Source organism: Myotis yumanensis, unplaced genomic scaffold (assembly GCF_028538775.1).
Source record: "Myotis yumanensis isolate MYYU_CA2020_CCGP unplaced genomic scaffold, mMyoYum1.0.hap1 SCAF_1, whole genome shotgun sequence".
Classification (NCBI taxonomy): Eukaryota; Metazoa; Chordata; class Mammalia; order Chiroptera; family Vespertilionidae; genus Myotis; species Myotis yumanensis.
The window spans coordinates 119,071,697-119,094,349 of record NW_027223752.1 but is presented as its reverse complement, the minus strand read 5'-3'; the positions used below and the strand labels follow the sequence as shown (position 1 = coordinate 119,094,349).

At 45.3% G+C, this 22,653-nt stretch overlaps 1 protein-coding gene across 1 annotated transcript; it reads right to left on the bottom strand.

Moving 5' to 3' along the window:
- Nucleotides 1–5,063: 5,063 nt before the first annotated feature.
- On the bottom strand, nucleotides 5,064–22,451 carry LARP6 (La ribonucleoprotein 6, translational regulator). The gene is made up of 3 exons (XM_070431200.1): nucleotides 21,839–22,451; nucleotides 10,689–10,899; nucleotides 5,064–6,852 (listed from the first exon to the last, which is right to left on the bottom strand). Exons 1-3 carry the CDS (start codon nucleotides 22,036–22,038, stop codon nucleotides 5,785–5,787), a joined length of 1,479 nt encoding a protein of 492 aa, XP_070287301.1. The 5' UTR covers nucleotides 22,039–22,451; the 3' UTR covers nucleotides 5,064–5,784.
- Nucleotides 22,452–22,653: the final 202 nt, after the last annotated feature.

The following is a 22,653-nucleotide window of genomic DNA, read 5'->3' as shown; positions in this document are numbered from 1 at the left end:
AAAACAAGTTTTTATTCAGTAGTCATTCAACAAATATTTCCTGAACTCCAGCCACGGGCCAGACTTAATTAGATGCATTGAGCTACATGGTCTTTACCTTAAGGTTCATAATCCAGCAAAGAAATGGTGCATAAACAATTAACTCTAATGCAACGTGATTAGTGCTCTAGGTAAGTCTTTCCTATACTTCGTAGGATGAGTATATATGGCTAAGAGTTTTAGTGATGACATGTGTTTTTTTTTTTGGAGAAATTTCTTTAAACTAGTATTGTGTGAAGTATTTTCCATATATTATCTCCTTTAATCCTTACAAAAACACTGATGTTGTAGCTATCATCATCATTCTACAGATGAGGAAACTGAACCTTAGAAAGGTGAGACAGGCCTCATAGTCTGGAAATTACAAGGCTGGAATTTAAACTAGGGTCTTTCTTATTCCACAAAGATGAAAGTGTAAACTGGACTTTATGCAGGTGTTGGGTTATAATCCCTTTAGATAGGGCTATGTCCCAGGTTGGACACCAGAGGGCGCTGAGAGCAAACCAATGGGAGGAATTTGCCTCCAGGGGCTACCATTTTGAAATTGACCTCAAATTCATCTTTGAAGGTGTGTTAATAATAAGCACAGTGTTGAGAAAGCAGGTCTGAATGTACTGCACATTCCAGCTACAGATAAGGGCAAGGATCACGTAGGCTTCATCTTTCATCCAAAGCACTGTAGCCCATTATTTCTTTTGTCCATAGTATAGAATGCATGTGGAATTTAACTAGATATCTGTGTACAGTCTGTGTATGTCTCGCTTGCTTCTGCGCACCCACAGCTGATTACAAGTCAGGAGTGCTGTGCAAACAGCTGCTCAGCTAGACACTGGTTCAAGTGAAAGTAGCTCAGTTTACCCGCTGGACTGCATACACACTCCAGACATGACCCCACCACATTTATTCCAGCTCCCAGAGCAATGAGTGACCGGCACGACTCCCACTCCACTGACAGCCTCACAAAGGACTGGCCCATCAACAAGCCCATCATTGTGAGAGGTGCTTCATGTGACGAAGTCCTCGGGCTGTCGCCTACAGGACTATGTCTCCATTATGGAATGGGCACTCACCTGAATCGAAGGTGGTGCCGGAACCAGAAGTCAACATTCCCGATTGTTTCCATCCTTTCCTCCTAGAGCATTGCCATGAGTTTCTAGGTGTTTTTCCATCATGGTTGCCACTTACAATATAGAATATGTGCTGAATTGGAAATAGTGAGTTCACATTTTAGGGAAAGTAGATAAAAATAACCAGTGACCGATGTGTCTTCACACATGTCCTTTCTCAGTGTTTCAGTCCCATGTGGCAGAAAGCAAGCAGAGCCATTTTTAACCCAGCCACACCCGGGAGCGATGCAATGGCAGATGAGATGCAGGCATGGACACGCCTCTGGATCAACAGAGCTGATGTTCAGAGGGCCTTCCCCCAAGACACAGGGTGGGAGGTTAGGGTAGTTTGCCCCTTATTCTATGTTTAGGGAAGGAACAGCCAGCAACTTGTTTGTTTGTTTGTTTAAGTAAAGAAGTTATGTGAAGTAAGATGAATTTGGAGGCATTAGGAGGGACCAGACACTAAGGACCTTGGGAGTAGGGAGAAGGACTTGGGGAAGAGGGAGCATGCAAGAAACATTTCAGGACTAGAACCAACAGCTCTGAGTTGCTGACCCTCACATTCTTTGAGCGTTTACCGTGTGCAATTTAAGTATTTTACAAGTACTAACTTACTTAATCCTCACAAATCAAATGAGGTGGGAATATTATCATCCACCTTTTATGGGAGAGGAAACGGAGGCACAGATAAACAGAAGCTATTTGTGAAAGGCCACTAGGATTTGAACCCAGCTGTCAACGCCCAGCACCTGCATTCTGCACATATGCCATGCAGGCTCTTTTCCAGTCTGGGGCCACGGGAGATGGTGGTGTCCCTGGCTGGGATGGGAGTCAGGAGGAGCACGTGCGTGGAAGGTGCAGTTGGAGGAGGGTGTTTTGGACAGGTGTAGAGTTTGAATGTTCTGCCAGCACCTCAGGTGGAGAGGTCCAACAAGCTTTGAATCCCAATATGGAGAGAGAGCTGGTTTTCATTAAAAATAATGAAACATCTGTAAAAATACTGTTGGCTGAGTTTCCCAGTCAAGCTATTCAAGAAAGGCCTTCTATGCTAACAAACAGGAAGCCCAGGCTCCTGCTGAAGGTTTGGCCAGAGCTTTAGAAAGAGCAGGTTCATTAGCAAGGTGTTCAGGGTCTCTGGGCTCATGAAGGTCTGCAAGAGAGACCAAGCCCAAGCCTTGAAAAAGGAGGATGGGATGGATGGGTCTAAGGCCCCCTCAATTGTTCTGAATGCCCCCCTCATTCTAACCAGTCTGTGCTTCTCATGCTGCCTGCCCATTGGAATCGCCTAGGGCAGTGGTCGGCAAACTCATTAGTCAACAGAGCCAAATATCAACAGTACAACGATTGAAATTTCTTTTGAGAGCCAAATTTTTTAAACTTAAACTATATAGGTAGGTACATTGTTATTAACTTAATTAGGGTACTCGTAAGCTGGCCTTTGCTAAAAACGTCCTCAATCTGATTGAGGTACGTTCGCTGAGGTTGACCCCTTCCAACTCTCCCATCCACACTCGTCTTGTATACTTGTTTCGTCTATCAGATAGACTGACTTCTGTGCATGGGCCACGAAGTTTCAATCGCACTGTACATGCGGGCCCGCACATGGTATTTTGTGGAAGAGCCACACTCAAGGGGCCAAAGAGCCGCATGTGGCTCGGGAGCCGCAGTTTGCCGACCACTGGCCTAGGGAGTTCAAAAAAACAACTGATTCCCTGGCCTCATCCATAACTAATTAAATCAGACTATGTCAGGGTAGACACAGGCAGTTTTGGGAAGCTCTCTAGGTGATTCTAATGTGAGGCGGGGGGTAAGCACCAGGCACTGGAAGGAGGGTTTGTCTTTAAAGATGATCAGAGCAGAGGGTAATGACTAACGTCTACAAAGTACTTTTCAGTTCATAAAGCACTTGCACATACATGACCTTATTTAAGGAGCATCTTATTATTATCCACTGGTTGGACGGGGAAACTTTGAATCAAAAAGAGAAATTACTTGCTCAAGGTCAGAACAGACACTTAAAAAAGCTAGAAACCAGATCTGCTGACCCCAAATTTAGGTTCCTTCATAAGACCACATAGAGCAATACTATAAATAGAAGGCCAAGTTCATCTGTATTCACATAGAAAGGTGAGGATATAGGTATTTTTTCAAAGAAATTATGGTCCACGGGATTGAATCTAAAAACAGAGCTGCAGCTTGTGTGCCAGAGCATAAAGGAATGGAAGAGTCTGAGCTAACCAGGCCCAGAGCTGGTGAAGCCCAGAGGGCCCTGCGGCCAGGCGGGCGTTGGCTGTGGGGAAGGCTCAGGCAGGGCTGAGTGGAGGCAGAGTCAGGAAGTGAGGCACAGACAGAGGCCTGGAGCGGCCACAGCATTGCCCAGGGTGAGGAGGCCTTTGGGCCACCTATAGCTGGTAGTGGTGGAAAAGGCAGATCTGAGTAATTCCTGGAGGCATTTACCAGTTAATAGAGATACTTCTGGGTCTTCAAAGGGACCCATTATCTTACTAACCAGATAATGAACACCTGCTAATCTGCATAGAGCTGTATAATTTAAAATACATTATCTTTTTCCATTTTCATAATGGCTTGTAGTATTATCCTACCTGAGGCATTGAAAGGATAACTGAATGTTTCTAGTAAAATACCCAGCACATAGGAGGTGCTGAATAAATATTAGCACTTTTTGTGGTTCTTTTATTTATTTATTTATTTATTTTAGATGAATCTTAGTCTCATTTTATTTATTTTTTGTTAATCCTCACCCAAGGGTATTTTTCCACTGATTTTTAGAGAGAGTGGTAGGGAGGGGGAGAGACAGAAAGAAACGTCAATGGGAAAGAGATACATCGATTGGTTAGTTGCCTTCCGTACACACCCTGACCAGGGCCAGGGATTGAGCCTGCAACCTAGGTACGTGCCCTTGACCATAATCAAACCCGGGACCCCTCAGTCCACAGGCCAACACTCTATCCACTGAGCCAACCTGGCCAGGGCTATGGTTATTTTTAATGTGGATGGTTCGGTTCAGTGATGCTGAGTACAGCCCGGTGTTTAGAGTGTGGGCTCCAGCACCAGCTCCACCTATCTGGCCATTAAATCTTGGAAGTGTTAGTCATTTATCTGCACAATATCTCTGTTTCTTCTGGTGTAAAATAGAAATAATATCTGAACCTATTTCATGTGGTTCTTAGGAAAATTAGATAATGCACGGAAAACTCTCAGCATAGCTCCTGGCATCTAATCACTATTCAATAATATTAACAAATTCCATTAAATGTGACTTGCCTCAAATCCCCCCGAATAAGCCAACACTGAAGCCTTGGCCAGTGCACTTTCAGCGACACTCAGGCAGCTTCCAGTGATAATGGACATTAATCCGAGGAAAAGGAGCAACTGCATTTCGGGCACTGCCATCAAGACAAGCATTTTGCAGGGATATAACGAGGCTGACTGTGGCTAGTAACTGCCTAAGGTCTAGGAAGTCGGGGGTGGCATGTGGCAGTCACACTATGTGACCTCTAGTCCCACACCTTTGTTCTCAGAATCATCAGGCAGGCTTGTTAAAATCCAGATTCCAGGCCCGTCTCCCAGAGTTTTTGATTCAGCAGGCCTGAAAATTTGCATTTCTAACAGATTCCCAAGTGATGTCAATGCCAGTCCAGGGAGATCACATCTAGAGAGCTTGGTCTACACAGAACTGTCTTCTGATCTGTGATTCATTGTGATGAGAGGGGTGGTGCTCTAACATCTGCATAAACTCTGCCACCTCTCAGGCTGCCACGAGCCCCAGGGCTGCCGTGAGGCACACTCAAGAAATGTTTTGGTGAAGCACTTCAGGGCCTCATGACACACTAACCACAGCCTTGTCAGGAGGCAGGTATTTGTCAGGCACGATTTCAGAGCCAACACTCCCAGTTGAGTGTTTTATTTTATTTATTTTTTAAAATAGATTTTCATTGATTTCAGAGAGGAAAGGAGAAGGAGAGAGAGATAGAAACATCAATGATGAGAGAGAATCATTGATTGGCTACCTCCTGCATGCCCCCTACTGGGGATCTAGCCTGCAGTTCGGGCATGTGCCCTGACCAGGAATCGAACCGTGACCTCCAGGTTCATAGGTCAACACTCAACCACTGAGCCACGCGGCCGGGCTTGAGTGTTTTATTTTTTATTCACTTGACAGAAAACATACATTAGATCCTAAAAAACACCATGCTACAGGTTTAACGAGTTGCCACTGCACAAAAGAACTCTTCTAGGCTCTGAGGACGCCGCGTGGCCGAGGACAGCTCACCAAAGAGAAGGAGAAGAATCCTGCCCCAAAGAAGAGGCTGGCTGCCAGGCTTCCCGAGAGCCCATCCCACAGCCGTACGGAGCCGTGACGTTCACACACACGCTGGACAGCATCACAACAGCGGTCGTGTTGGGAGGAAGGGGTCTCCTGAACTAGAAGATGGCCTTAAAACCAGGGTGTCCAGACAATCTATATACACTACAAACATATAAATTAACAGGTTCATATGTATACAAAATTCTTGAAAGGGGACTTAATTTCATTCTATGGCATGCCAGGCATTTATCAGAACCTTGAAAACAGGTGGTTTTCAATGGAGCCGGTATTAAAAATAGAAGGTATTTATACATGGGCCCTGCTCCTCTCGTGTGCACCATGGAATCCTCTGGTGTTGTCAGGGCCTCTGGGCAACCTCAGCACCCCCACAGGTAACCCATCTGCACTCTGCATCTTCCGAGAGAGCAGGGGACTCGCTCTGGGGCTCTTCTCCTGTATCCCCATCTCAGCTTGGCGGCGCCTCCGAACCCAGGGGCTGCCAGAGGGAGTGATGCTGCTGTCGGAGGAATAATCCATGCACTTGCGAAGGATCTCAGGACTGGTGCTACAGTTCAGCCTACCTTCCTCGGCCAGTGGGGATTTTCTGGAAACGCCTCTGCGTTGAGCCAAGGGGCTGCTCCAAGGACTTGAGCACGGAGAGGCATTTGGACTCAGAAAGAGATTCTGGTGGCCAGAAGGGCTGAGTTTATTGGTGGCCACATGCCGCCGGCCAGCCATAGGGGACGTGGGATTGCTCTCGGGGTCAGAGGAGCTGTTCGCAGAAGACTCGTCACCCATGTATTGAAGCTCCTCAACTCTCTTGTTTGGGGACTTGTTCAAGTGGATGCTCGCAGTGGGCTCCTCATCGTGGGTCTTGTCTTTGGGAGGTTTCTTTTTGGGTGGCTTCATACCAATCAGAACAGCTTTCATGTTCTCTTTGCCCTGAGATTCCGTGATCATAAACTCATGGGCTTTGATGGCGGCTTCCACCTCCTCGAACTCCACAATGGCACATTCTTGGGTCCCCACCTGGCTGTACCGGCTGCTAATCCTCCGAATGTCAGGGGGCAGCTCTCTCCCAGGTTTGAGGATCCGCACTGATGAAATGACGCCAAAGGTCCCAAAGAGCTTGAGTAGGTGTTCCATCACCTTCTCTTGCACCCTCCCATTCTTCTGCGGGGCGCCCAGGGCCCACAGCTTAGGGGACAGGTAGAGATCATAGACCAGGAGCATCTTGCTGGGGAGGTTCTCATTGGGGAAGAGAGGGACAGGGGTGGTCCTCCTCACCTTCCGGTGGTCCTCATTCAACTCTAGGGTCACCGAGTACTTGAGGGCATGTGCTGTGGTTCTCCAGTCCCGTGTAAGGTGTTTCACCTGAAGAACACAAAGCAAATCTGAAATGGCACCCAATGTCCTGGTCTACCTTGTGTCCTCTGTAATCTCCCTCCCACCTTTCCTTATTCCCAAGGACTGCTATCTACAATCATACCAGGTGTGAGCAGGCACTCAAAAATCTAGTGAATGAATGAAGGAACAAACATCTTTACAGAATTTCAAATGAGGCAGCACAATTTAGAGCAGTGCTGTCCAAAAGGACTTGTCATGCTGATGGAAATATTCTATCTATTCTGAACAAGTTTAGAGATTAAACCTGCAGGCTCTGGACCAAGGCTGTTGGATGCACAAATGCAAGGCTCACCTCTAACTGGCAGTGAGACCTAAAAAGTTATTCAACCTCCCAGTGCCTCAAATTCCTCATTTGTGAAATGGGGATGTTAATATGCCTACCTCATGGAGTCCGTCTGAGGATTAAATGAATAAACATAGGGTGTCCCCCCAAAAATGTATATGCACTTTGAATGATTATAAAATCAGTGTTTATTAGCATGCAGTTCATTTTCAAAATTTAAAAGAATCTACAGAAATGCATCATTTGTTTTGCCAATGCTTGTTTTCACACTGATGACCTTTCTGAAGCTGTATATCTGCATTTATGCCTTTGCTACAGAGGAGGTTCCAAAAAATGTTTCATATTTCACTGCAATATCTCCTGGAAATAATTTGAGTTGTTTCAACTTGGAATTAAATGCAACTTGGGCCTCATGAAGAATGATTCAATAGAGCCCCTCCTCACAGTGGAAAGTGTGGGTATCAATGTTGCAGTATGTGAAAGCTATATTTATATGATAAAACAGTAATTTTCAAGAGGCCCACTTTCAGTGAGGGAATGCCAGGAAGAATGAGTCATCCTGAAGAAACGGTAGAGATGGGTGGGGTGGGTGGCCTGATCCAGGAATGGCGAGATCACCCCGAGTCCTCTGAGGCCAGGCCAGAGCAAGCTGTTCTGCAGAGGAACCAAAGCAGGAACTTCCCTGGACTCAAGAAGGAGGACTCCCTCACAGGGCAGCATTGGGAGGACCTTGGCAGAGCTCTCAAGCGCACAGGCAGGCTCCTGGAAAGAGGACACTTCCACTCTAGCCTGTGGCCTCCAGATGAAATAACCGGGTTTGTGCTTAGGATGTGGGAACCACAAGTCACCTACACACAGACAATGGTGGCTGATCACTGTGACCCAGGCTAAGGGCAGAGAGAAGTGGGTCCAGGGAAAGAGTTGGACTGGAGGTGAGTGGGTGTAATGAGGGATCCAGAAAGGGTGAAATGATGACCGCAGGTCAGTGCCAGGTTGTGGGAGAGCCAAACAGTGGTCCTTTTGAGGGTAGAACATGGGAAGCCTTCTCCAAAACAGGTCAGGGAGGGAGACTCTGGAGAGGACAATCTACTGCCTAAGCCCGGAGCCTGAGCGGACGGTGCCCGGAGGCGGCCAGTGCTGCCTTGCTCAGAGGCTGGAGAAGTGGCCGCTGGCCATGGCCAGTGAAGAGAAGAGCAGGTTCTGGCAAGCACCTCTCCAGAGCCGGGAGCAAGGTCCATGAGAATCTCAGTCTGAGCGTCCCAGGCCTGTGTCTGAGCTTTTAGGAGTGGCCAGGCACCTAAGAAGAGGAACCAGGAAGCTGCGGGCTTTGTGCAATTACTGAAAGAACTTGGTGAGATTTTAAAACACTGTCATTTCCCTGTTTGTTACCTTTGTCATATAGGTTTGCTATTATGATTAGCAGGAAACCCTGTCAAAGGAAAAAGGTCTTTGCTCTCATTTTGGAGGCATGGGGGAGTCTGTGTCCACTCTGCGGCAGGTTTTCAACAGAGAAGACACCTCCTAAATAGATACCTAAGTGGCAAGTTAAAAAGGAAAGAAAATCAGGATGACTCCTGGGCGTCGGGGGAGGAAAAAAGAAATGTATAGGATGATTCCACTGGCTGCTGCATTTTGGGGCTCTCGACACTCTGCATGTGAAGGCTTGCTCACTGTTCTCTGCACATGTGTGATATTGCGATTTATAATAAGAAATATATGTATTTGGTCTTCATTCCCATTCCTGGCACTGAGCTCCTGAACCCTTTTGCCAAGTCCTGAGGGATCAGAGCACTAGCAGCATCTTTTGTTCTAATGAGGTGACCCTGGGTGGGCTCCCAAAGCTCCTGGATGGGGCTGGTCACCAGAAAGACTGGGTCATAATATGAAGCTTAGAACTTTCAGGCCTCTGCCCCATCCTCTGAGAGGGGAGAAAGGGTGGAAATGAAGTTAATAATGATCACTTTTAGGTGAGGAAGCCTCCAAAAAAATCCCAGTAGTAGGGGATTTGGAGAGCTTCTAGGTGGGTGAACACATCTGCCTACATGGAGGGTGGTGCACCCCAACTCCACCGGGACAGGCGTTCCTGTGCTCAGGACCCTCCCAAATCCCATCCCTTGTATCTCTTCACCTGGTTATTCATCTGTATTCTTTGTTATGTCCAACTGGTAAATGTAAGTGTTTCCCTGAGTTCTGTGAGCTATTTTGGCAAATAATCGAATCCAAGGGGAAGAGGCCACAGGAACCTCTGATTTGTAGCCAAGTTGGACAGAAGTTGTGGGTAACCTGGGGACCTACTACTTGTGATTGGCACCCGAAGTGGGGGTCAGTCTGTGGGACTGAGCCCTTAACCTCTGGGATCTAATGCCATCTCCAGGTAGACAGTGTCAGAATTGAGGTGAAGTGAGGACACTCAGCTGTGTCACAGAAATGCTTGGTGTGGGAACCCTCCCCTCAACTTCTATTGAAGTGTGAGTGTGGGAACAGTGTGGCAGCAAAGGAGGTACACAGGAGGAGAGTAGGTTTTTCCGTTGTAACATGAAATGCCCCTTCCCCTCTCCTGTATGTTGAAAACTCCTACTCATTCTCCAAGATCCAACTTTAATGTCGCCACTTCTGGGAAGACTTCCCAATTCTCCAATCAGGATTAGTTGCTCTAAGCAACTCACCAACAACAGTGCTTGCTTTCTTTCATGGTGCTGTCTAAGGTCATATTGTAGCCCTTCACTAGTCTCTCTCTCCTTCACTGGACTTTGCAAAGGCAAGGGAATGCCAAATTCATCTTGTATATCCTGTGCCTAACACAGGACTCAGCATATAGGATGAGTATGCTTGATGAATGAATAAAATAAAGAGAACAACAGACGAGGGCAGAGCACACCAGGACCTGAGGCAGAGAAGCAGTCTGGGTGCTTCCTGACAACTTGGCCAGGACCTACTCATTACACATTTCATTATACAACAGTCAGCGTAGTGCTTTTCCATTCTAGTAAACACACTTCCCTCAAGGGAGGCAGAGTTCTGAGGCCAACTTATCTGTCAGCTCTTTGAGAAGCAGGCAAACACGGTCCACTTGCTGGATGTGTACACAGCAGGGCCATGCGGTCTGCTGCCCAGACGGCAGCAACAGGCAGATTTCCCACATCTCCATCTACAGATGAAGGTGGCATTGCACACAAAGGCGGCTGAAATCTTGGAGAAGGGCTTATCTCCCAGAGTTCTGAGCACTCTTTCCTCCTTTTATTTATTCAACTATACAAATGAAAAGCTTGAATTGCATATAATTCTAGGCCTGGTAGGTGTCTCAAAAGGCCATTGCTGAGATCTGTCCCCAAACCCAGGACCCTTTTCATAGTGTGGGACAATCCCAAATCCCTCCTCTTGATCATTTTTCTCTTTTTCCAGGCCTCAGAGGAAGTAAAAAATTACTAGTCATTACGTTTGAAAAGGGTAAAAAATATTTTGACCCATAACCCCAAACAGCCTTGAAACCCTTGGGGCAGCTCTGACATTGAGGCCTCACCTTTTTGAAGGATGTGAGTAGCTTGACACTCACATATCCCAACTTGTTCCTCCTCACGTGCTTTAGCAGGAAGGCATCCTTTTCCAAGTTTTCATCGGAAAAGTAGAATTCAATCTGATCCACCAGTTTCCTGATTAACTCCTCGTCTGGAGGCTTCCACTCCTGCTCCAGGTCCTCATGCTCATTCTCGCCCCCACTTGTTGTGGTGCCACTGAGACCAGAAGGAGACACTGGGTGTTATGAGCTGAATTGTCTCCCCCCACCCAGAATTCATATGTTGAAGTCCCAACATTCCCAGCTCAGAATGTGACCTTATTTGGAAAGAGTCTTACAGGTGTCATTAGTTGAAGATGAGGCCATATCAGAGCAGGAAGGTCCCCAATCCAGTATGACTCATCTTTAAAAGGGGAATCCGGACACACAGAGAGAATGCTGTGTGAAGATGAAGGCAGCGACGGGGAAAGGGGGGCATGCAGAAGTCAAGGAACATCAAAGACTGCCAAAAAAATGCCTAGGCCAGACCCTTCCATAGCACCTTGAGAGGGAGCATGCCCCCACTGACACCTTGATTTCAGACTTCTGGCCTCCAGAACTGAGAGGCAATAATTTTCTGTTGTTCTAGGCCAGTGATGGCGAACCTATGACATGCGTGTCAGAGGTGACATGCGAACTCATTTTTTTGGTTGATTTTTCTTTGTTAAATGGCATTTAAATATATAAAATAAATATCAAAAATATAAATCTTTGTTTTACTATGGTCGCAAATATCAAAAAATTTCTGTATGTGACATGGCACCAGAGTTAAGTTAGGGTTTTTCAAAATGCTGACACGCTGAGCTCAAAAGGTTTGCCATCACCGTTCTAGGCCCTCCAATTTGTGATGCTTTGTTACAGCAGCCCTAGGAAATTGCACTGAGCCATACCTGAATTGGACTCCACAGAGGGGGTGATCACATGGCCACAGAGGATAGGTTTTGCTTCCAAAAAGCTAAGAAATCATGCTTTTGTTTTTAACAAAGAGAGGGGGCCATTAATACAACAACACTCTCTACTAATATTTATGTGCTGCTCTGCTACCCGATGCTTTTCACAACTCACTCCTTATCCTTCCCTCCCTACCTCCACCCTGCAAATCCTGATTTCCAGAAGATAGTTTGGCAAAGTGACTAAGAGTCCCAGTTCTAGAGTTACACTGCCTGGGTTTGAATCCTGACACCACCATTTATTAACTGAGTCAAACTGGGCAGGAGCTCCACTGCCACACCTCGGTGCCATTTCTGTAAATTGGGAGTCATGATAGGATTATTGTGACGGTTAGATGGATTAAGACATCCCATATCCAGAAGAGCTCCTGCATACCCCTAGAGCTCAGTGAACGACAGATACATCCATTTGCTCATTCATAAGAGGCAGATCTAGGATCAAACTGTGTCTCCAACGCCAGCACACACAATATTTTCCAGGTTTCGTTGGGACCCTGCCCTGGAATCTGAAACAATCCCACTCACGGGGGGCTTCTAAATGAAACCCACACCCCCAGCAGCTCCACCTGGATGACTTCCCCTCCTGAGAATAGATCATGAGAACAAGCCAAGGAAATCCTGGGCAAAGCTTCTTCAGGGTGGTCAACCTTTCACAAAGGGGTTATAAAAACTTCAAAGCCACAAATATTTAGGGAATGTGTTATTATCCAAATCATAGTGGATATCATCATTAAAAGTTATCAAAGGTGAGTTATCATTAGTATATTTATTACCAAATTAAATTATGCATTATACAAATACTACATATACTCCACAATAAAAAGGATTAGTTAAAAATTACTTCCAGAAAAAAATATAGCTGCTTTCCTATGTGGTAGCTTTATGTCCAAGAGCATGAACACCCGACCCACAGCTTCCATTACCATGTTCTGAGCAGAGAGAACAACTGCTGGTACAGACACACTCACTAGTCCACCGAAAGCATCAGTGTGCTTTTACTCTGTTGGGAGAATGTGTTCCCAACAGCATTATTCACAATAGCCAAAAGATGGAAGCAACTCAAAGTCCATTGATGGATAAATGGGTAAACAAGATGTGGTATGTACATACAGTGAAATAGATTTCAGCCTCAAAAAGAAAATTCTGACACATACTATGATATGAATGAACCCTGAGGACATTATGCGAAGTGAAATAAGCCAGTCACATAAGGACAATTACTGTATGATTCCATTTATATGAGGTCCCTAGAATAATCAAATTCATAGACAGAAAGTAGAGTGGTGGGTTAGATTCCAGTCAAGGGCACATACCACAGCCTCAGCCCTGGTCAGGATGCATGCAGGAGAGAGGCAACCAATCGATGTGTTTCTCTCACATTGATATTTCTCTCTGTCTTTCCCTACTTTCCACTCTCTAAAAATCAAGGGAAAAATATCCTCAGGTGAGGATTAAAAATATATATTAAAACATTTTATATTCTTGTCTTTTTGTGTTTTTAAATAATGCTGTGTTTTTAAATTCTGTTTCTTACTCTATCAACATTAAATAATATTTCTCAATTCCTCACTACACATGATAAGCATATTATTACTCTACCTTTTCCTTCACTTCTCCTTCCATTTCCAAACCTCCAAATTTTATCAGATATACCTTTATTTCATTTTGTAATGGTTCATAACATTTACATTCTAATTTGTAATTAATTTTCCATGTTTTGTCTAAAGACAGTAAAAGTTAAAAGTTAATCAGTTATATCTATTTTTCTGAGTATTGTTCACTGCAGGTTGAAGGCATTTGCTAAGGTTACATTTGTTTTTTAAAGCCCTGTTAGTTGACTGACCATCTGGATTAGTCCTCTATGTCTCTTTTCTCTCATATTGTCTGTCTTTGCCTTTGTCTTTGATTTACATGTAAGAGATTTCCTTGACATTATCTTCCAACCTCTCCTAGTGAATTTTTTAATTTTAGTAATTATTTATTTATTCTCTAAGAACTCCTTTATGTTTTCAAATTGTTCCTTTTTAAGAGCATCTTGTTCTTGTTTTGTGGATGCAATATTTTAAATTCCCTCTCAGGGTACTAACTGGAGTACACATTTTTTAGTCTTTTTGTTTCCAACAGTGTCACCTCTGTGTCCTCTGAGGTCAGTTTTTCTATTTAACTTTCATGTCATTGATTTTCTTCATGTGACTGGTAAACAATTCATCTTTTTCTTTATAAACATTTAAAAAATTAACTTATTTTAGAATAGTTTTTAGATTTATAGAAAATTGTGAAAATAGTACAGAGAGTTCCCATAAACCCCACACCAGGCTTCGTCTTCTATTATTAATAGCTTACATTCATAATATATTAATGAATACTGGTGCATTATTATTAGCTAAAGTCCACACTTTATTCGGATTTTCTTAGTTTTTACCTAATATCCTTTTTCTGTTGCAGGATCCCATCCAGGATGTCATATTGCATTTAGTCATCATGTCTCACTAGGCTCCCCTTGGCTGTGACAGTTTCTCAGACTTTCCTTGTTCTTGATGACCTTGACAGTGTTGACAGTGTTCAGGTGTCTTGTAGAATGTCTCTCTTTATGATTTGTCTGATAGTTTTCTCATGATTAGACTGAGGCTATGGGGTTCTAGGAGGACCACAGAAGTAAATTTCCATTCTCATCACATCATATCAAGGCTACATACTATCAACATGACTACCCACTGTGGATGCTGACCCTGGTCATCTGGCTGAGGTAGTCTGTCTCCATCGGAAAGTGACTCCTTCCCCTCCCTTCTCATACTGTACACTTTGGAAGGTGGTCACTGCACACAGCCCACACTTCAGGAATGGGGAGTTAGACTCCAAGGCTATTCCTTTTGAAGAATGAAGGTCTGGATAGCTTTTTCTTGGTGGGTCATGTGGGTTCCTCTAGAGCTGTACACTCCTATTGGTTTTCTTCTTAGGTGGCTCACGCCAATTGGCAGGCTTCACTTTAGGGAGAACAGGCAGGGAATCATCACGTAAAGGCTTATGTGGAGAAGGCTTTACATTGTAGGTACAGGCTCTACCTTAGCAGCCCTAGATCACCAGTTAGTTCATTTAGTTCCTTTAGAAAATAATCTTTTTTCCCCCCTTTTCATTGTCAGGCAGAGAGACTGGACAATTGTTCTAAAGGAAGAATTTGAATTACTTCTCAGATATTAGCATTGTACAATGCTAATTACAAACAATTACAAACATTGTAGCAATGTTTCACGCTTGTATCCTTTCCAGGCTTCTGTCTTCCCATCTCCTGCCACCTCCTCTGGCCCCTGCCTCACTCCAGTTGCATTTCAGGTTAAGCCTCTTCCACTCTGTGCCTTAGCACATGTTTTGAAGAACAGCCATGTCATTGCTCTAATGATGATGTTAACAAAACAACAATGTTTTCTATTTCATATTAAATAAAACCCAAGTCCTTAGCTCTATATTCACATTCACTTAGAATCTGGCTGTGTAACTGGCTTCCAAACTTCTTTCAACCTATTCCTTTCAGATCCTTTGCTCCAAGCAATTAAAGACTGGCCTGGTGGAAGGCTGGCTGGAGTGTCATTGGTACACCAAAAGGTTTTAGGTTTGATTTCCGGTCAGGGTACATACCTAGGTTGTGGGTTTGATCCTTGGTCAGACACATACAGGAGGCAACTGATCGATGCTTCTCTCTCTCTCTTCCCCTCTCTCCAAAATCAATAGAACATTTTAAAAAAGACTTATAGTTCCGCCCAGCCAGCATGGCTCAGTGATTGAGTGTCCATCTATGAACCAGGAGGTCACAGTTCGATTCCTGGTCAGAGCACATGCCCAGGTTGCGGGCTTGATCCCCAGTGTGGGGTGTGCAGAAGGCAGCCGACCAATGATTCTCTCTCATCATTGATGTTTCTATCTCTCTCTCCCTCTCTCTTCCTCTCTGAAATCAATAAAAATATATTTTGAGAAAACTAAAAAAAAGACTTACAGTTCCTTATAAGGGTCCCAAGGTTTCTGAACTCTAGGCCTTTGAGCATACTGTTCCCATCTCCTTGAATGCTTTGCCCCATCTCTCAAGTATAAATCCTAGCTAGACATCAAGGTTCATCTCAAATGCAATTCTCCCAAGAAGGAAGTCATTTGAGCTTTCAACTAACACCTGTCTATACTTGTATTGGAACTACTTGGGTGCACTTCTTTTTAGTGTCCTGAACTCAAAGTGCCTGGAGAGCAGGGTTCATATTGGGTTCTTTCATTCTAGCATCAACCAAGAGCCTTGCACACAGTAGGAATTTAAAAAGTACCACCAGTATAAAGTGAATCATTTCTGTAAGGGCAAATCATGCCTATCAGGATTCTTTGAGACAGAAAGTATAAGTATGGTTACTGGTGGATATCTTTAGTGCCCTTTCTTTTTTAAAAATATATTTTTATGGATTTCAGAGAGAAAAGGAGAGGGAGAAAGAGAGGGAGAGGGAGAGGGAGAGAAACATTAATGATGAGAGAGAATCATTGATAGGCTGCCTCCTACACACCCCACACTGGGGATTGAGCCCTGGGCATGTGCCCTGACTAGAAATTGAACCATAACCTCCTGGTTTATAGGTCGATGTTCAATTCCTGAGCCCATCATCTGGGCTTGTTAGTGGCCTTTCAAGAGAACTTTGAAAAAGATTTAAGTTTTATGTTTACATTATTGTTTCATTTTAAATAAAGCATTGTACATTGGGAGTGGTGATAAATTCTTATAAAGCCTGCTAGAAATAGAAACATAGTGTAGAAATAGGGGGCACATTTCAAAACAGAGGACTGGGCTCCATAGGCCAGTGTTGAAATATTTATCATATTTACAAATAATCTGGAGAAACAAATACAGCATAAAATATCCAAGGCTTTTCTCATAAAATCTCAAGCTAATTTGGATATGTTAATTGAGTGGTTAATCTATGAAACTTTACAGAAGGAAAATATCCAATCTAAAATGGTGGAGTAGTGAGCTCCTCACTGAGACTTTCAACACAGGAAAGACCTCTTGGACTCATCTGTCCTTGCAGATGGTCTGATATGGTGCTTTGGCCACCGAGACCAGGAAAATGCTGGACAGCAACAAGGAGAATACTGAGAAAACACCATTTATGAAAAGCACTAGGGTTTAGTTCCATCTGTGTGAAGTTTCTTTTGCCTTGTCTCTAGAAAAAGATAAGAATCTGAAGAAGTTCAAAAAGGCAGCCAAATTGATGATGCGATATGAAAACACGAGGGCAGACTCAGAAGATAAAGGTTCTTCTTAGAGACAGATTGAAGATATGCAAGTTTGTTCAACTTCGGAAAAGGCACCTTGGGAACAACTCCATTTTGGATGTCACTAGCAGAGGCTACATCCTGTCCTGTGTGCCCACGGTTCTGATATATTTATTAGAGATCATGACCTATCTTCTGACATGATGTTTGGATATGTTCTCAGTGCCTAGGAAGAGTATAACTAGTGGATGTTTCTGCAGATCTAAATAATGATTTGTGATGAGGAGCAAAGGAACAAAGTACTTAGTTCCAGCCTGACCAACCTGGCTCAGTGATTTGTGCATCGACCTATGAACCAGAAGGTCACAGTTCGATTCCTGGTCAGGACACATGCCCGGGTTGCGGGCTTGATCCCCAGTGGGGTGGGGGGTGTGTGCAGGGGGAAGCCAATCAATGATTTTCTCTCATCATTGATGTTTCTCTCTCTCCCTCTCCCTTCCTTTATGAAATCAATAAAAACATATTTTAAAAAACACACAGAAAACCAAAGTACTTAGTTCCATGTCTGGCACAAACTGGCATTGATAAATGGAGGCTTTCATTATCATCATCCAGAGCAAGGAAACGATCGCTTGAGCAATGTCCCTAAACATTATGGAGAGAAAGAAGCCTAGATGTTTCTGTTTGCTATATGAAAAGCAGGTGTGCTCAGTGGCTTATTATTTGTACTAATATTTAGTATTATAATTTTAAATCATTTTATACATTGTAAGACAAAGCAAACAAATGAATAGGTTAATATTATTAGAAATCAAGAGTTCCAGTGTAAAATTAAAGGAAGTAAAGCAAAACCTTACAATATTAAATTAGAATTAACAATATAAATTTAAAAAGAAAACATTTCCTAGCTCTGTCAATTGAAAGGACCTGAAAGCAATGGTGCCCCGGTAGAAATTAGCACTCAAATCCAAGTCTTGGTTTCTAAATATCTTTTCACTAGTATTTGAAAAACTAAGGATTCCTGTGGAAATGGCTAAATCCCATGACTGGAAGAGGAAAAATATAAATTAAGTCTAGAATATCTAATATCAGAAAGTAAGTACTCAAAAAGGGAAAATAATTAAACATTTCTGTCTGCCTCTTTAGGAGGAACTCCTGTTCAATCCCAGGTGATGACACAAAACTCTCTTTTACAGCAGAATGCAAATAAATGTTCTATAAAGGATAAAATTAGAAAATCACCAATTTGCCATCCCCAATGATGGCAAGGATCTGACTCCAGCAAGGATCATCAGTGCATGCTACAGCCATTAGGAGAAAGTGGTTGGAGAAAGAATATTCACAAGAAGTGCACCTATTACTTGTTAATTGCAATAGAGGGACCACCTTAACTAAGAGGTCAAATTTAGCATCACTAATGGTACATGCTGCCTAAGGAGACACAATGAAAAGCCCATGGCATTGCTTATGAAGTGTTCTTGCCAAAATGTTTCATCTGAATCTAATCAAGTCTTTAGCCCTAACTTCTAGTTTACAGGAAACACACATGGCACAAAGGAGCAAGTTAAACCAGACCAATTCAAACTGTGAAACATTCAACAAGACATCTGGCCTCTTAGTTTCAAAATAGAAAAGGATTTTTTAAAAAGTGGTAATGTTCTAGATTAAAAGATTGTAAAGACACATAATAGGCAAATGCCTCGACCTGGATGGGATTCTGGTGTAAAGGGGGAAAATACAGCTGTAAAACACAATATGGGGCAATTGGGGAAATCCTGACTATGAAACTTGACTATTAGATTATTTTAGGGATTATATTAGGGAATTGTTAATTTTCTTTTTAAAAAAAAACTTTAAAAATATTTTTCTTGATTTCAGAGAGGAAGGGAGAGGAAAAGATAGAAATATCAATGATGAGAGAGAATTACTGATTGGCTGCTTCCTGAACTCCCCCTACTGGGACTGAGCCGGCAACCGAGGCATGTGCCCCCAATCAGAATCAAACCCAGGACCCTTCAGTCCACAGGCCAATGCTCTATCCACTTAGCCAAAGAGGCTAGGGCAGGGAATTGTTAATTTTCGCAATTGCAATAATAATATAGCAATTATTAAGCGCTACAAAATGAAGTATGTAGGGTATGAGTCTTATGTCCCAGATATTTGTAAATGCTTCAGGAGAAACCATACACATTATATGTCCATCAAATAAATGACAAAAATATTTCCAACTGTATTATTGTTTCACATTTTATGTTTGAAATTTTTATGTTAAAAAGTGATAATAAAAGGAAAAAAACTCTTTAGTGAACAAGATGTGAGAAGACTAATGACCATTTGGAGGTTACAAAGATTTTTTTTTAAATTTTATTTAATTTTACATTTTTAAAAATATTAAGGGTCATCTTCCTATTTTATTTTCAAGACCACTAACATTTATTTTTATTTTTTATTTTTATTTATTTATTTTTTTTTTGCTAAAAGTATTACAAAGGGTATTACATACGTGTCCTACCCCCCCCCCCCCCGCCCCCCACCCTTGTCCCTGGGTATAAGCCAGGTATTGGGCTAGGTACTGGAGACATGGAGAGGACTCCGGCAAGATCACTGCCTTCAAGGATCTCACTGTCTAGTGGAGGAGAAACACATATACTTCAACCCCATAGAGTGACTCTGATCTCAGAGACATGATTCATTCGACAAATATTTAGAAAATACTCACTACATGCCAGGTGCTGAGAACAGGGCAAGCATGGTCCCTGAATTCACGGAGCTCATATTCTGTTGAGGGATATGGAACTCTAGAATTATAATTGTGGGTAAGTGCGCAGACTAAAATGGACAGAGGGCTACAGCAACACAAAGGAGAGGAAACAAATCCAGTTTTGGGGTCAGGATGGGGAAGAGGCAGTAAAACCTTCGGGCTGACTAGAAGTCATCAATCAGAGGGACCTAGAGGCGTGACTACAAAGGCATATAGACACAAACTGCACCCTGTGTTCAGGGACCTAGAGGGGATCGGGCCTGTGGGAGCATGAATTGTTAGGGCAGGCAGGAGAGGAAGCAGTGGGCTGCGGGGATGATATGGGTGGGTGCCACATCTCACCGAGCAGATTCAGAAACCTGGGCTGCCTCTAGCAGGCTCTGGGACCCCAGAGTGTTCTCTCAGGGTGGCGGCGTCTCTGTGCCAGGCTGGGCTCAAATGAGGGACAGTGTGCATCCTGTCCTTGGCTGCATCCCCTTGTGCTCTGGATGTCTGCCTGCTGGGTTCTGTTGGCTGCATTACCCTGAAGAACCCCAGGGATTTTCTGGGGTCAACTCTATGCCAGTGGGCAGCAGGAAATGCTTCTGACTGAATGTTCTATGCGACTCAAGCCACTGGAGCTGGGAGAAAGGGTGGTTCTGGAGGGAAGGTGAGGAGGGTGGGGGCAAGAGGCCTACCAGAACTGAGGATCGTATTCTAGATCCCACAGGGGATCTTTCTGGGCCCCAAAATAAGTAGAGCTTTCATCCGTGCTAATGGTACTGTCTTAGCCCCAGGATAGAGGACAGCTTTTTGCTAACCACAGGCAAAATAAATGTGAGAAGGATAAACCACTCGGGGCTATTATACATGACCTCTGAAATTATTTGACTAGGTGGCTGCCTTCTCCTCAACACTGTGAGATCCAGTGACTGTGGAGTCATTATTTTTATACTCTCAATACTCAGCAGACCTGAATGAATGAATCAGACTTTATAGTATGTAAAGTGCTGAAATATCTACTATGTCATCTGCTGTGGCCCAGCTTTCCTCCTCGAATACCTCTGTCGCCACTGGACTACCCTGAATCTCTGGGTCCTTAAATCCAGACTTTTCACTGGGAAAGAGTCAGCCAGTGGCGGGGGATGGCTTTGGTCCCAGTATCCTTATGCCCTTGAGTTGACTATTTTTCCAATGAAGGAGATTTATGCCTGCTGCAGAATAATCCTGCAGAGCCCTGACAGCTAAAAGCATGTGCAAGGAGTCTCAGAAGAAGGCTCTTCATAAGCGCCTGTTGGCATTTCCCAGAATTTGCAAGTTCTGCCATTCTCTACTCTCATTTCTATGGATACTCCATACTGTCTCTCCTTTCAACAGCAGGAACAAAACCACAGTCCTAAAAGGCCTGGGCATTAGTTGGACACAAGAATAAGATCTCCAGTTGATGACAAAGTTCAGGGCCCAGAGGCACGGCTAGACAGGTGGCTTCTTGTGCCATACCAGCTCCAGACTACCCACCACCCAGGAACCCAACGCCAAGGCAGCAAGAAGATGATGCAAGCATACAAGTCAGGTGGGGAAGACTATGTGAAAATGGGAATCCCCAGCAAGGGAGGATACAGGCAGCAAGCCCTGAACCAAATCAGTGAAACAGAGCTCTCTACACCATGAAATCACTCCTCCTGGGATCCCACAGCAGCAAGTGTCCCCTGTGCCTGGCCCCACCCAGAGAGGGAAGCCATTTGGATTGATAAACAGACTGGGCAGTGAGGATTTGCTGGAATCCCTGGGGTAAGGGGGGGGGGGGGGGGGCGGGGGTGTCAGCCTCTAGTCTAGGGTAAAGTCCGGGCTGGGCTGAGCTTTTTAGAAGCTCAGGGAAGGAGAGGACAGGGAGAGGATAGCCCAGGAAGGACTTCCTCCTGGGTCCCAGACCATGCCCACCGACAGGCCCCTCAGATCCCCGCCACCAGCCCTGGGAGGGATGGAGCCTTGGTCGCGTTACAGAGCTGCGGACCCTGGCACAAGGACTGCCACAAGCCCTTCTGACACCGTGCGACTCCCGGAGCAGCATCCCCGGGCAGGGCTGACTCAACCCCCTCCGCTCGCTGAGCGGTCGCCCCCGAACTCCCAGGTGCCGGACCGGGGGTCGGCAGCTCCCACTGGGCCCGGCACGCCGCCGCGCCTACCTGTGCCCGCGGCTCGGCTCCTCCTCGCTCGCGCTGCCCCAGCCGGGGCTGAGGTTCCGAGCCGGATGCCCCGCGCCCCGAGCCTCCGCGCCCTCCTCCTCGTCCTCCAGCTCCTCCGCGTCCTCGGCCTCCTGGATGGCAACGCGGATCTGCACCGCGGTCTCGGGCCCGGGCAGAACTTCCTCGCCGGCCTGGGCCATGGCTCGCGGGCCGGTCGGCTCTGCGGCGCCTCAAGGCCGAGCCAGCCGGGCTGCAGCGTCTACGACCCAGGGGGCAGGGGCAGCGGCGGCGGCGGCGGCCCGGGAGGCACGGGGGTCGCGGCGCCCCGCCCCGCGCCGCTGCCGCCACCGCCCCGGACGCAGGCGGAGAGCCAGCACGGGCGGGGCCGCGGAGGGAGAGGGCGGCTTCCTCTGCTCTCCTCCCGCAGAGGCCTGTCCGGGGAAGATGCCCCGGCCCCCAGCCTTCCAGTGCGCACCCTCTGCTCACCGCCCCGACCTGACTCGAGGAGCTGGGCTCCGGGCTCCAGCCCGCTCCTTCACGGCTGCCCAGGGCGGGGCGCAACACATCTGACTTCTCAGTTTGTAGATGACTCTGGGGGTGGCAGGCACAGACAGCAGCTAAGGGCTTCCGTGCCTCCTGCGAGTCTCCCCCGCTGACCTGACAATATGTCTGAAATCTCCACCTTTAGTCTTTTGGGCATAGCCAACTAGACTGTGCGTCCTGCGAGGGCAGGGACTTGGTGCCTGGTTCTCAAAGTGAGGCCCCCAGACCAGCAGCACCAGCTTTACCTGGGAACTGGTTAGAAATGCAAATTC